Genomic DNA, 15,306 nt, shown 5'->3' with positions numbered 1-15,306 from the left:
GTAGAATATGTCACGAAAAAACAATATCGGAATCATAATGATAAGTAAAAGCATTCCAGAGTTATTAATGTTTAAAGTGACAGTGGTCAGATTTTCAAAAAATGCCCAGGTCATGAAGGTGAAAATGGGCTGGGTCATGAAGGGGTTAAGGACTCGGGGTTTTTCCGTTTTTGCATTTTCGTTTTTTCCTCCTTAAATCATAACTCTTTCAATTTTGCACCTAAAAATCCATATCATGGCTTATTTTTTGTGCCACCAATTCTTCTTTGTAATGACATCAGTCATTTTACCCAAAAATCTACGGTGAAATAGAAAAAAAATCATTGTGAGACAAAATTGAGAAAAAAAATGCCATTTTGTAACTTTTGGGGGCTTCCGTTTCTACACAGTACATTTTTCGGTAAAAATGACACCTTCTCTTTATTCTGTAGATCCATACGATTAAAATGATACCCAAATTATATAGGTTGGATATTGTCGTACTTCTGGAAAAAATCATAACTACATGCACGGAAATGTATAAGTTTAAAATTGTCATCTTCTGACCCCTATTATTTTTTTATTTTTCCGCGTATGGGGCGGTATGAGCGCTAATTTTTTGTTTTGGGAAAAAAATTGTTTGGAATGGAAGTCAGGGGCCATGTGCGTTTACAAAGCCCCCCGTGGTTCCAGAACAGTGGACCCCCCCACATGTGACCCCATTTTGGAAAGTACACCCCTCACAGAATTTAATAAGGGGTGCAGTGAGTATTCACACCCCACTGGTGTTTGACAGATCTTTGGAACAGTGGGCTGTGCAAATGAAAAATTACATTTTTTATTTTCACGGACCACTGTTCCAAAAATCTGTCAGACACCTGTGGGGCGTAAATGCTCACTGTACCCCTTATTACATTACGTGAGGGGTGTAGTTTCCAAAATGGGGTCAAATGTGGGTATTTCTTTTTTGCGTTTATGTCAGAACAGCTGTAAAATCAGCCACCCCTGTGCAAATCACCAATTTAGTCCTCAAATGTACATAGTGCACTCTCACTCCTGAGCCTTGTTGTGCGCCCGCAGAGCATTTTACGCCAATATATGGGGTATCTCCATATTCAGGAGAAATTGCGTTACAATTTTTGGGGGTCTTTTTTTCCTTTTAAAATATGGGGCAACACCAGCATTTTAGTGTAAAATTTTTTATTTTTTTACACTAACAAGCTGGTGCAGCCCCCAACTTTTCCTTTTCATAAGAGGTAAAAGGAGAGAAAGCCCCCCAAAATTTGTAGTGCAATTTCTCCCGAGTATGGAAATACCCCATTAGGGCTCTGAAGTGAGAGAGCAATGCGCATTTGAGGACTAAATTAGGGATTGCATAGGGGTGGACATAGGGGTATTCTACACTAGTGATTCCCAAACAGGGTGCCTCCAGCTGTTGCGAAATTCCCAGCATGCCTGGACAGTCAGTGGCTGTCTGGAAATGCTGGGAGTTGTCGTTTTGCAACAGCTGGAGGCTCAGTTTTGGAAACACTGCCGTACAATACGTTTTTCATTTTTATTTGGGGGGGGGGGGGGGGGACAGTGTAAGGGGGTATATATGTAGTGTTTTACTCTTTATTAAGTGTAGTGTTTTTAGGGTACATTCACACTGGCGTTATACGGTGAGTTTCCCGCTAGCAGTTTGCACTGCGGCGAAAAATTTGGGCAAACCTCCAGCTCTTTCAAAACTACAATGATTTCAGCAGGCATCCCGGTCTGATCCCCGCCCGGCATGCGGCAGGGGGCCGGAATTCTCCATGATGTACGCGTACGTCATGGGTCCTTAAGTACCAGGGTGTCATGATGTAGGCGTACGTCAAGGGTCCTTAAGGGTAGGAAAACTTTAATTTTATTTTTATCAACTGGTGCCAAAAAGTTAAACAGATTTGCAAATTACTTCTATTAAAAAAATCTTAATCCTTCCAGTACCTATTAGCTGCTGAATACTACAGAGGAAATTCTTTTATTTTTGGAACACAGAGCTCTTTGCTGACATCATGACCACAGTGCTCTCTGCTGACATCTCTGTCCATTTTAGGAACTATACAGAGTAGGAGAAAATCCCCATAGCAAACATATGTTGCTCTGGACAGTTCCTAAAATGGACAGAGATGTCAGCCGAGAGCTCTGTGTTCCAAAAAGAAAAGAATTTCCGCTGTAGTATTCAGCAGCTAATAAATACAGAAAGGATTAAGATTTTTTTTTATAGAAGTGATTTACAAATCTGTTTAACTTTCTGGCACCAGTTGATTTAAAAAAAAAAAGTTTTCCATCGGAGTACCCCTTTAAGGTGCTCTGGTAAAGGTGGATACAGTTCTAGGAGAGAGTCTCCGGCCCACCTGAGCACATGAAAGCTGAACTACGCCTGCAACTTCCTTGAGTGAAGGCTTTTATGCCTGTAATTTGTCAGGTTTTCAAGTGTGGTCTGCCTTGCACCATGGCAGACCTACCTGCATCAAGCTAAAAAGTTGCAGGTTGTAAATTTAAAAGGCAAAAAAGTTGTAAAGTGTTTGCGCAAAAAGGGGGAGATGTATCAAAACCTGCGTAGAGGAAGAGTGGTGCAGTTGTCCATAGCAACCAATCAGATCGCTTCTTTCATTTTTAATCACGGCCTCTGAAAAATGAAAGAAGCCATCTTGTAAGTTGCTAGGGGCAACTGCACCCCTTCCTCCTCTACACAGGTTTTGATAAATTTCCCCCAAAGTGCCTGCGCTGAACACAAGCAACAAACTTGGAAACAAAATAGTTTCCAAAATGAATGATGGACTTCCCCTTTGAGCTTTCCACTAGTTCAGCAGCAGCAGAAAACCTCGTTCTGACGGCGACGCCCCCCCCCCACAAGGCAGCGTTCACAGAGTGCGTGAACGCGCACGCTGCGTAATGACGTCACACCCCGCGTAGCGCCGAACACCTAGCAGCGGCGCAGCGTCACGAGCTAACTTCCGTCATCAATCTGTGTGAGTACGGCCGGACCGGTGGAGCAGGATGGGGTCTTGGTTACTGGCAGCATTCGGGCTGCTCCTGTGTACAGGCTGGTGCTCGGCTTTTTATCTTCCGGGTCTGGCTCCTGTAAGTTTCTGTGAGGAGGGAAAAGAGAAGGATAACTGCAAGGTGAGTGCGGGGGGGGGGAGGGGGCGGGGCTCAGGTACATATGTGGTGTTGTGTACGGGGCTGCGTCATGTGACCTACAGGTGAACCAGGGGCTGTACCCTGCTTTACCCAAGACTATTTTGGACTTGGAGGGACTTATAGCAGCCAGGAGTACAGTACAGCACAGCCTTACTGTGGGTTTGCTGGTGTGTTGGTGAAAAATTGCCAAAAATGGTATGCCAACGTATACCACAGCGTACCTCACTTTAATCGACTGAACGTTAAAATACTAAAGACAATCCTCCTTCTGTTTCCCGAATGTATATGTTCTTGGCACTTTTAGGGGGTGCAAAATGAAAGAAAAAAAAATTAAATGTGTGTGTATATATATATATATATATATATATATATAAAGAATTGGCATACCTTTTAATATACAGGTGACATACCACTGGAATATGTTGTGTTGTGTTCCTGGAGCAGCAGTCTCTAAACCTCTAGTTGTTGCAAAACTACCACTCCCAGCATGCCCGAACAGCCGTTGGCTGTTCGGGCATGCTGGGAGTGGTAGTTTTGCAACAGATCATTCGCAGACCATAATATTTTTTTCTCCATGTTGCACTCAAGTAGACATCGCTTTTTCCTTGCACCCGCACACTACTTATAGTGATCTCGACAGTGTGATTAAAGAAAAATCAAGTTATGTAACCAGCAAGTATGGGGCGTCACCTGGTGGATTGTGACATGTAGGGTTTATTTGACTATAGTTATGTGGCTTCTTATTTCCATAGATGTCTGTACATGTTATATTGGTCTTCTTGTTTTGCTGTTGAAAGTTTAAAGGGGACTTGTCATCAGATTTTACCATATATAACCATTGACAACAGATTATAGTTTAAAATCAGATTGCCTACTATTCCTATATGGCTTTAGGGCCATTGTTATGTGCAGACTTGAGTCCTATGCAGTTCTGCGTTCGCTCCTCCCCTCAGCTGTCCGGAGATTGCAGAAGATACAGCAAGGGGAAGGCAGAGCTGGACAGGATACAACTCTTCACACAGCCCCCCCTTCCTATCATGGGGACGTAGATGTGCACAGCCCCCCTCCGGTTATGACAGGAGGGACGTAGATGTGCACAGCCCAGCTCCGGTTATGACAGGAGGGACGTAGATGTGCACAGCCCAGCTCCGGTTATGACAGGAGGGACGTAGATGTGCACAGCCCCGCTCCGGTTATGACAGGAGGGACGTAGATGTGCACAGCCCAGCTCCGGTAATGGGAACGTAGATCTATGTCCCCATGACTGGAGCGGGGCTGTGTGCAGATCTACATCCTTTCTGCTGAAGGAGGTGCAAGGAGGAAGCTGGGAGCGGGGCTGAGGGAAGTGCGAGGAGGGAGCTGTGTATGGGAGCGGGGCTGAGGGAAGTGCGAGGAGGGAGCTGTGTATGGGAGCGGGGCTGAGGGAAGTGCGAGGAGGGAGCTGTGTACGGGAGCGGGGCTCAGGGAAGGGCGAGGAGGGAGCTGTGTACGGGAGCGGGGCTGAGGGAAGGGAGAGGAGGGAGCTGTGTACGGGAGCGGGGCTCAGGGAAGTGCGAGGAGGGAACTGTGTATGGGAGCGGGGCTGAGGGAAGTGCGAGTAGAGAACTGTGTACGGGAGCGGGGCTGAGGGAAGTGCGAGTAGAGAACTGTGTACGGGAGCGGGGCTGAGGGAAGTGCGAGGAGGGAGCTGTGTACGGGAGCGGGGCTCAGGGAAGGGCGAGGAGGGAGCTGTGTACGGGAGCGGGGCTGAGGGAAGGGAGAGGAGGGAGCTGTGTACGGGAGCGGGGCTCAGGGAAGTGCGAGGAGGGAACTGTGTATGGGAGCGGGGCTGAGGGAAGTGCGAGTAGAGAACTGTGTACGGGAGCGGGGCTGAGGGAAGTGCGAGTAGAGAACTGTGTACGGGAGCGGGGCTGAGGGAAGTGCGAGGAGGGAGCTGTGTACGGGAGCGGGGCTCAGGGAAGGGCGAGGAGGGAGCTGTGTATGGGAGCGGGGCTGAGGGAAGGGCGAGGAGGGAGCTGTGTATGGGAGTGGGGCTGAGGGAAGGGCGAGGAGGGAGCTGTGTATGGGAGCGGGGCTGAGGGAAGGGCGAGGAGGGAGCTGTGTATGGGAGCGGGGCTGAGGGAAGGGCGAGGAGGGAGCTGTGTACGGGAGCGGGGCTCAGGGAAGGGCGAGGAGGGAGCTGTGTATGGGAGCGGGGCTCAGGGAAGGGCGAGGAGGGAGCTGTGTATGGGAGCTGGGCTGAGGGAAGTGCGAGGAGGGAGCTGTGTACGGGAGCGGGGCTGAGGGAAGTGCGAGGAGAGAGCTGTGTATGGGAGCGGGGCTGAGGGAAGTGCGAGGAGGGAGCTGTGTACGGGAGCGGGGCTGAGGGAAGTGCGAGGAGGGAGCTGTGTATGGGAGCGGGGCTGAGGGAAGTGCGAGGAGGGAGCTGTGTACGGGAGCGGGGCTCAGGGAAGGGCGAGGAGGGAGCTGTGTACGGGAGCGGGGCTGAGGGAAGGGAGAGGAGGGAGCTGTGTACGGGAGCGGGGCTCAGGGAAGTGCGAGGAGGGAACTGTGTATGGGAGCGGGGCTGAGGGAAGTGCGAGTAGAGAACTGTGTACGGGAGCGGGGCTGAGGGAAGTGCGAGTAGAGAACTGTGTACGGGAGCGGGGCTGAGGGAAGTGCGAGGAGGGAGCTGTGTACGGGAGCGGGGCTCAGGGAAGGGCGAGGAGGGAGCTGTGTACGGGAGCGGGGCTGAGGGAAGGGAGAGGAGGGAGCTGTGTACGGGAGCGGGGCTCAGGGAAGTGCGAGGAGGGAACTGTGTATGGGAGCGGGGCTGAGGGAAGTGCGAGTAGAGAACTGTGTACGGGAGCGGGGCTGAGGGAAGTGCGAGTAGAGAACTGTGTACGGGAGCGGGGCTGAGGGAAGTGCGAGGAGGGAGCTGTGTACGGGAGCGGGGCTCAGGGAAGGGCGAGGAGGGAGCTGTGTATGGGAGCGGGGCTGAGGGAAGGGCGAGGAGGGAGCTGTGTATGGGAGTGGGGCTGAGGGAAGGGCGAGGAGGGAGCTGTGTATGGGAGCGGGGCTGAGGGAAGGGCGAGGAGGGAGCTGTGTATGGGAGCGGGGCTGAGGGAAGGGCGAGGAGGGAGCTGTGTACGGGAGCGGGGCTCAGGGAAGGGCGAGGAGGGAGCTGTGTATGGGAGCGGGGCTCAGGGAAGGGCGAGGAGGGAGCTGTGTATGGGAGCTGGGCTGAGGGAAGTGCGAGGAGGGAGCTGTGTACGGGAGCGGGGCTGAGGGAAGTGCGAGGAGAGAGCTGTGTATGGGAGCGGGGCTGAGGGAAGTGCGAGGAGGGAGCTGTGTACGGGAGCGGGGCTGAGGGAAGTGCGAGGAGGGAGCTGTGTACGGGAGCGGGGCTGAGGGAAGTGCGAGGAGGGAGCTGTGTATGGGAGCGGGGCTGAGGGAAGTGCGAGGAGGGAGCTGTGTACGGGAGCGGGGCTGAGGGAAGTGCGAGGAGGGAGCTGTGTATGGGAGCGGGGCTGAGGGAAGTGCGAGGAGGGAGCTGTGTATGGGAGCGGGGCTGAGGGAAGGGCGAGGAGGGAGCTGTGTATGGGAGCTGGGCTGAGGGAAGTGCGAGGAGGGAGCTGTGTACGGGAGCGGGGCTGAGGGAAGTGCGAGGAGAGAGCTGTGTATGGGAGCGGGGCTGAGGGAAGTGCGAGGAGGGAGCTGTGTACGGGAGCGGGGCTGAGGGAAGTGCGAGGAGGGAGCTGTGTACGGGAGCGGGGCTGAGGGAAGTGCGAGGAGGGAGCTGTGTACGGGAGCGGGGCTGAGGGAAGTGCGAGGAGGGAGCTGTGTACGGGAGCGGGGCTGAGGGAAGTGCGAGGAGGGAGCTGTGTATGGGAGCGGGGCTGAGGGAAGGGCGAGGAGGGAGCTGTGTATGGGAGCGGGGCTGAGGGAAGGGCGAGGAGGGAGCTGTGTACGGGAGCGGGGCTGAGGGAAGGGCGAGGAGGGAGCTGTGTACGGGAGCGGGGCTGAGGGAAGGGCGAGGAGGGAGCTGTGTATGGGAGCGGGGCTGAGGGAAGGGCGAGGAGGGAGCTGTGTATGGGAGCGGGGCTGAGGGAGTTGAGGGAAGTGCAGAGTTGCGTCCTGCCCAGCTCTGCCTTCCCCCTCCCCTCGCTGTATTTTCGGCAGTCTCCGAACACCTGAGGGGTAAGGAGTAAACACAGAATTGCATAGGACGCAGTTCTGCACCTCACACAGGCAGTGAACATGGAGAAAATAAGTTGTCTTGTGCTGTGTGTAAATTAGGAGCAAGTAGTCCCCAGGGCATTCTTCTTTCTTAGGAAATCACTGCGCCTCATCCTATGCCTCATCACTGCAGCATAGTGTCAGAACTTCTGTGGCAGATTCTGCTGGAAGATTGAATATATTAACCCCTTAAGGACACAGGGCGTATCCATAGGCCCCGTTTCCGATTCCTTAAGGACTCAGGGCGTATGGGTACGCCTTGCATTCTTCTGGCCCCTGCCGCTCACCGGGCAGGGACCGGACGGGATGCCTGCTGATATAGTTCAGCAGGCATCCCGGCATATCGCCCAGTGGGGTACTGAGGTCCTCCCATATCGTCAATTCAGACCGGCGATTTGCGACTATTCTGGGTCAATCAGGTCTCTGGTGACCCGGAAAAAAAGGGTGAAAGGGGCTGTCCTAGAGAGCCCCATTCACCCTTTCCCAGCAGGAGTGAGGTGGCACGGGTGCCTCCTCACGATCACGTGATTGATCGGTCGGAACGACTGACCAATCATTGACCTGCTGGGCGGTGATCAGGATGGTGATCGGAGATCGGTGCCGGCAGGGGTTTCCTACCTTGCCCTGGTCCGGCGGGGGTCCCCTCAGGATTGGTGGCAGCGACAGGAGCAGCAGGATCGGTGGGGGCGGTCCCGGTGGCAGGATACAGCAGGAGGTGAGGCCTGTTCACCTCCTGCTGTTGCTTAGCAACAACTCTCGGCATGCAAAGCCAAAGGGCATGCTGGGAGTTGTAGTTTTGCAACAGCTGGTGTTCCAACTAAACTCCCAGCATGCCCTTTGGTTGTCTGTGCATGCTAGGGGTTGTAGTTATGCAACAGCTGGAGGCACATTTTTTCTTTAAAAAAGTGTGCATCCAGCTGTTGCATAACTACAACTCCCAACATGCACAGACTGCCAAAGGGTATGCTGGGAGTTGTAGCAGTGTGCCTCCAGCTGTTGCAAAACTAAAAATCTCAGCATGCCCTTCGGCTGTCAATGCATGCTGATTGTTGCAGTTTTGCAACAGCTGGAGACACATTGGTTGTGAAACAGTTTGTTACCTAACTCAGTGTTTTGCAACCAGTGTGCCTCCAGCTGTTGCAAAAATACAACTCCCAGCATGTACTTAGACTACATTCTGGGAGTTCTAGTTTTGCAACAGCTGGACGCACATAACAGCTGGGCGCACGCTACTCGAGAGAAATTAGGTTACAAATTTTGGGGGGCTTTTGCTCCTTTTACCGCTTGTAAAATTTCAAAAACTGGGTCTACAAGAACATGCGAGTGTAAAAAATGAAGATTTTGAATTTTCTCCTTCACTTTGCTGCTATATCTGTGAAACACCTAAAGGGTTAACACACTGAATGTCATTTTGAATACTTTTGGGGTGCAGTTTTTATAACGGGGTCATTTATGGGGTATTTCTAATAAGAAAATCCCTCAAATCCACTTCAAAACTGGTCCCTGAAAAATTCAGATTTTAAAAAATTTTGTGAAAAACTGGAAAATTGCTGCTGAACTTTGAAGCCCTCTGATGTCTTCCAAAAGTAAAAACATGTGAACTTTATGATGCAAATATAAAGTAGACATATTGTATATGTGAATCAATATATAATTTATTGTGAATATCCATTTTCCTTACAAGCAGAGAGTTTCAAAGTTAGAAAAATTCTACATTTTCATGAAATTTAGGGATTTTTCACCAAGAAAGGATGCAAGTAATGAGGAAAATTTACCACTGTGGTAAAGTCGAGTATTCATGAAAAAAACTCTCGGAATCAGAATAATCATAGTTATTAATGCATAAAGTGACAGTGGTCAGAATTGCAAAAAAGGTCTGAGTCCTTAAATGGGCACTGTCATCAACTTTATTTTTTGATATGTTGTAGTACTTATGTACTACAACATATCTCTAATATACTTCCATTATTTTATTTTTTTATTTTTTTTCATGGTGAAATTTACGTTTATAAACCGGCCACTAGGGGTCACCCTCCTAGTGGCCGGCTGCAGCCTGGCGTGACGTCACGCCAGAAAAAGGACTGTTTTTGGCTGGGCAAAATCGGTCCTTTTTCTTTTCGACTGCACTCGCTCCCTGCCTGTCAATCAGACAGGCGGGAGCGAGCGCATTAAACGCCGGGGCTGCGCGCATTGGCTGGTTATAGTCGTGCGCAGCCCATTCACCCCCCCCCCCCCGACATGTACACTGCAGTGGAGACGGCGCACGCACACTAGTTATCAGTGCCGCGCTGATGCTCCACTACTAGTTTACAAGCCGGGGAAAGTCTGATCTGAGGTCTTATTTATTTTGCTAGAAGTTATTAAAAGTAAAAGGGTTTTATGTAAGGAGGGAAGGGTTTTGAATAGTTTTGAATAAAAACTAACCATTATAAACACACTCTCGGTCCCGGGTCTCGGCAGGTGTCTGTCGCTATGCAGGCTACTCCTATACTCCTCCTCCCCGGGTATCACATGTACAGATAAACAGGGAGGAGGAGACCCTGGAGCAGCCTGCCATGCGATTGGCTGATCATCTATGCGCGCTCCCGACGCGAGCGCAGCATAGATGAAGTGAGGGCGGAAGTCTTTGCCTAGCAGGCGTCAGTAACGTGACGCCTGCTGGGAAAGCCGGCTTCCGGGACAGGAAAGGGCAGCAAGCAAGAAGACCAGAAGATGACCGCTATGTAAGTCCCAAAAAATGTTTTTAAAGGCAGGGAGGGGGTTAGGGATAGATTATCTATATGTAGGGAAAGAGTAAAATAAATATGAGATGGTGGGAGCTACTCTTTAACCCCTTAAGGACTCAGGGTTTTTCCATTTTTGCACTTTCGTTTTTTCCTCCTTACCTTTTAAAAATCATAACCCTTTCAATTTTCCACCTAAAAATCCATATTATGGCTTATTTTTTGCGTCGCCAATTCTACTTTGCAGTGACATTAGTCATTTTACCCAAAAATGCACGGCGAAACGGAAAAAAAAATCATTGTGCGACAAAATAAAAAAAAAAACGCCATTTTGTAACTTTTGGGGGCTTTCGTTTCTACGCAGTGCATATTTCGGTAAAAATTACACCTTATCTTTATTCTGTAGGTCCATACGGTTAAAATGATACCCTACTTTTATAGGTTTGATTTTGTCGTACTTCTGGAAAAAATCATAACTACATGCAGGAAAATTTATACGTTTAAAAATGTCATCTTCCGACCCCTATAACTTTTTTATTTTTCCACGTACGGGGCGGTATGAGGACTCATTTTTTGCGCCGTGATCTGAAGTTTTTATCGGTATGATTTTTGTTTTGATCAGACTTTTTGATCACTTTTTATTCATTTTTTAATGATATAAAAAGTGACCAAAATACGCTTTTTTGGACTTTGGAATTTTTTTGCGCGTACGCCATTGACCGTACGGCTTAATTAATTATATATTTTTATAGTTCGGACATTTACGCACGCGGCGATACCACATATGTTTATTTTTTATTTTTTTTACACTGTTTTATTTTTTTTTATGGGAAAAGGGGGGTGATTCAAACTTTTATTAGGGAAGGGGTTAAATGACCTTTATTAACACTTTTTTTTTACATTTTTTTTGCAGTGTTATAGGTCCCATAGGGACCTATAACACTGCACACACTGATCTCTAATGCTGATCACTGGCGTGCATTAACACGCCTGTGATCAGCATTATCGGCGCTTGACTGCTCCTGCCTGGATCTCAGGCACGGAGCAGTCATTCGTCGATCGGACACCGGGGAGGCAGGTAAGAGCCCTCCCGGTGTCCGATCAGCTGTTCGGGACGCCGCGATTTCACCGCGGCGGTCCCGAACAGCCCGACTGAGCAGCCGGGTCACTTTCACTTTAGAAGCGGCGGTCAGCTTTGACCGCCGCTTCTAAAGGGTTAATACCGCACATCGCCGCGATCGGCGATGTGTGGTATTAGCCGCGGGTCCCGGCCGTTGATTAGCGCCGGGACCGACGCGATATGATGCGGGATCGCGGCGCGATCCCGCTTCATATCGCGGGAGCCGGCGCAGGAACGTAAATATACGTCCTGCGTCGTTAAGGGGTTAAGGTGAAAAAAGGCTCAGTCCTTAAGGGGTTAAATCTTCCACAGTAATCCAGAGCCACCCAGGGAACTTCCATAGTGTGAACTGCACAGCAGAATTGCTTTGAGATAAACAGTCTGCTGCAAGTGGAATTTGTGCTGAAATTCCATGGTGTGAACGGAGCCTTAGGATGTAAAAGCAAACTGTAATTTTCCTGGAGATGATGGTGGTTGCCAAACTTATAAAATTGCCTATGTATTTCTCAGCCAGGTGTCAAGGAGGCAGGCTCAGCTTCTCAAGTGCCACAGCCTAGCACACCTCCTTTCTTTCCCTCACCTCCCTTCCCGCATCTTCTTAAATAACTTACAAAGCCTTGTAAGTCAATCTAGGATTAGCTGGGAGGTGTGGCCAGGCGAGGTTGTGTTCTAGGCTGTGGCACTTGAGTAGCTGGGCCCACCTCTGTGACACTTGGCTAAGAAATGAAATGTACGTTTTATAGGTTTAGCCAACACAATCAGTTCCAGGAAAGATGGTGTTCTTTTATACCCTAACATCTATACAACAGTGCCTGCGGCTCCTGGAAGCAAATACAGCTGACAGATTCAACCTGGTGAAAAATTCCTAAACTAGGTCTCCTTGACTTGCCAATTTAGTCTGCCATGATGATCATTTGGACGATAGCATTCTGGCTGATACTAATCCCATATGTAGGTCCAACTTTAGTTTATTTGCTGGAAGCAATAGTGCAGACCTGTGCTATTCCGTAGAGCAGGATTACGTTTAACCCCCCATATATACCCCCCTCCTGACTCTGCAAAAATGCAGCATGAAAAGGGCCTGAAAGGAAATTGGCGGAGTTGCAATATTTGACCTCTGGACAGTCTGCCTAGTGTGTCAGGAAGTGACATTGGGATGATTGGTTTCCTTTTGGTTACATAGTACCTTAGTCACTGCACATATTTACATACACTTAGCTTCCAGTTAGCATGTAATAGTATATTTTAAGGAAGTTTTAAAACATAGTAAAACATGAAATGCTCGCACAATGACCTCCTCTGTACTGTTATCTGACCATGTTAAAGTTTGCAATTCCATATTCATTTTTAATAGGTAAGGGCAGGGAATTGATACTAATAAGTGTGATGAATACCTATGGGCTCGGCGATCTTCAGATGATGGCATCAGGGTGTGCTGGGACCGCCACTCATGGGGCACTGAGCACCTGTATCTTTGTCTTCTGTATCTGCACACCATGCATATCTATGCTGAATTTTTTTTATATTATATATTTTCCAAAGAGGGTTCAATTAGATCCATGCGGCTTATATATTTTTCATATTATACATTGTAGACAAACTCATCATTCATGCATTGCTCATGCAACTTCTAGAGATGAGCGAACTTACAGTAAATTTGATTCGTCACAAACTTCTCGGCTCGGCGGTTGCTGACTTTTCCTGCATAAATTAGTTCAGCTTTCCAATGCTCCGGTGGGCTGGAAAAGGTGGGTACAGTCCTAGGAAAGAGTCTCCTAGGACTGTATCCACCTTTTCCAGCCCACCGGAGCACCGGAAAGCTGAACTAATTTATGCAGGAAAAGTTGTCAACTGCCGAGCCGAGAAGTTTGTGACGAATCGAATTTACTGTAAGTTCGCTCATCTCTAGCAACTTCCATAGATGATGCCCTTATAGTGGGACATTTTAGTAACTGAAACCTTTTAACAGGCATCTAAATATTAATAATGACCATAACACTTGCATTAGTAGTACTAATAGGACAACAAATCTATTACAAGCCTAACTAGAACGGCATGGCCCCACATAGCATCACACATACATTTTATACTCCATAGGAAACGTTAATCTAAAAAGTCACAAAAAGGAATAAAAAAAAAAAAAAAAAAAAAAAAATATATATATATATATATATATATATATATATATATATATATATATTTATATTTGTATAGATGTGTGTGTTTCCAAACCATAGTGCCTCCAGCTGTTGCAAAACTACAACTACCAGCATGTCCGGACAGCCTTTGGCTGTCCGGGCATGCTGGGAGCTGTAGTTTTGCAACAGGTGGAGGCACTCTGGTTGGGAAATACACAAATGCCATCTTATGGGTACGTCCACACAGGCGGATTTTTTTGTGGGTTTCCTGCCGCGTATTTGACGGGCTCTTCTCGGCCGTCCGCAGCAGATTTTCCGCGGCGAAAATCCGCCACAGTCCCTATGCCGCAGCGTAGATTCTGCCGCGGAAAATCTGCTGCGGACAGCCGAGAAGAGCCCGCCCACTTTCAAATACGCAGCGGGAAACCAGCAAAAAAATCCGCCCGTGTGAACGTACCCTATGACGTGTCTCAAAGATTAGTTGTGAGGAAACGTCCTTATACCTAGGAACAGTTTATCATGAGTCAGGGCTCATTCACATTTGCATTGAGGCTCCGTTTGCAGGACCTGAGCAGAGGAAAAAATACAGCAGATCGCAATCCTGCAAAACATCAGACACTAAGATGGAGTGCATTCAAAGTCAGTAGTACTTGGTGTCCGTTCTGCCCCGGACTGTTCAGCTCAGTTTTTTCTGTAGTGAGTGTGACGGAGCTCGGATGCAGATGTGAAGTTAGCCAGCAAGGTGATGACATGATACAAAGGGCAGGTATGTGTGTGCTTAGTAGGTGAGCTGGTGTTCATCTCTATAGGGGATGAAGGTCTATTAGTTTATTGCTGAAATAACTGCATAGCATGGCCATAAATCTGCTGCTCTTGGAGGTAGGTTAGCCTAGTTATGTGTCATCGCTCACTGTTTCTGTGTATGCAGTTCCAAGATATTTCTCCATTTTTCATTCTTAGCTGTGTTAGAAACCCCAGATTGTACTCAAACTGTATTCACAGACATCATCCCCCAGGCCAGTACACAACCGGATTCACTAGAGATGAGCAAACTTACAGTAAATTTGATTTGTCACGAACTTCTCGGCTCGGCAGTTGATGGCTTATCGTGCATAAACGAGTTCAGCTTTCAGGAGTTCCGGTGGGCTGGAAAAGGTGGATACATTCCTAGGAAAGAGTCTCCTAGGACTGTATCCACCTTTTCCAGCCCACGGGAGCACCTGAAAGCTGAACTAATTTATGCAGGAAAAGTCATCAACTGCCGAGAAGTTCGTGACGAATCAAATTTACTGTAAGTTCGCTCATCTCTAGCATTCACGCTTAAGAATATAAATGCAGTTCAGTTTTCTTTCAGCAATATCCATATATTCAGAAATATACAAACCCTGTGCAGATGTATTTTCTGGGCTGGTCACACCAGTGTGTGTTCAGAGGTAGTAATACTGCCCCTGAGCTACCATTACAAACAAGATGGCTTAACTGTACAAGATAATAGCAAAGCTGGATATAGAAGTACAGTAATAAAGAAGCATATGGCCTTCTTAGATGGTAGTGCTTTGTGTTAGGCTGCATTCACACCACTTGTTTGCAATACAGTTCTCGTATCAGGTTTTTGATGAAAAACAGATTCCTCAAAACCGGACTAAACTGTATCAAGAACGTGTGTACAAATTTCAACCCATGTACGGTTAAAAACCGTATACTGTTTGAAAAAGGATGGCCGGTTACATCCGTTTTTATACGTTTTAAACTTTTCACTCCATTTTGAATAAAGTGTCACTTGTTTGATTGAAATTAAGGATGAAACCGTACGCACATACGGTTCTGTACAACTCCCATTGACTCCCATGTAAAAAATAACAAACCAAAAAAAAAAATATATATACAGTTTAACCCCTTAACGACGCAGGACGTATATTTACGTCCTGCGCCGGCTCCCGCGATATGAAGCGGGATCGCG

The 15,306-nt window shown here is 48.2% G+C and overlaps 1 protein-coding gene across 2 annotated transcripts in view; it reads left to right on the top strand.

Moving 5' to 3' along the window:
* Positions 1 to 2,903: 2,903 nt before the first annotated feature.
* LOC130291698 (transmembrane 9 superfamily member 2-like) overlaps positions 2,904 to 15,306 on the top strand; it is a 77,333-nt gene continuing 64,930 nt past the window's right edge. For both annotated transcript variants that reach the window (XM_056540817.1, XM_056540818.1), the window contains exon 1: positions 2,904 to 3,129. In XM_056540817.1, the coding sequence (XP_056396792.1) occupies positions 3,004 to 3,129 (126 nt within the window). In that variant the 5' untranslated portion in view covers positions 2,904 to 3,003. The remainder of the gene's footprint in view (positions 3,130 to 15,306) is intronic.

This window comes from Hyla sarda, chromosome 9 (assembly GCF_029499605.1).
Source record: "Hyla sarda isolate aHylSar1 chromosome 9, aHylSar1.hap1, whole genome shotgun sequence".
NCBI lineage: Eukaryota > Metazoa > Chordata > Amphibia > Anura > Hylidae > Hyla > Hyla sarda.
Note: the sequence above shows the minus strand (reverse complement) of the source record. Positions and strands in the feature narration are given on the sequence as shown.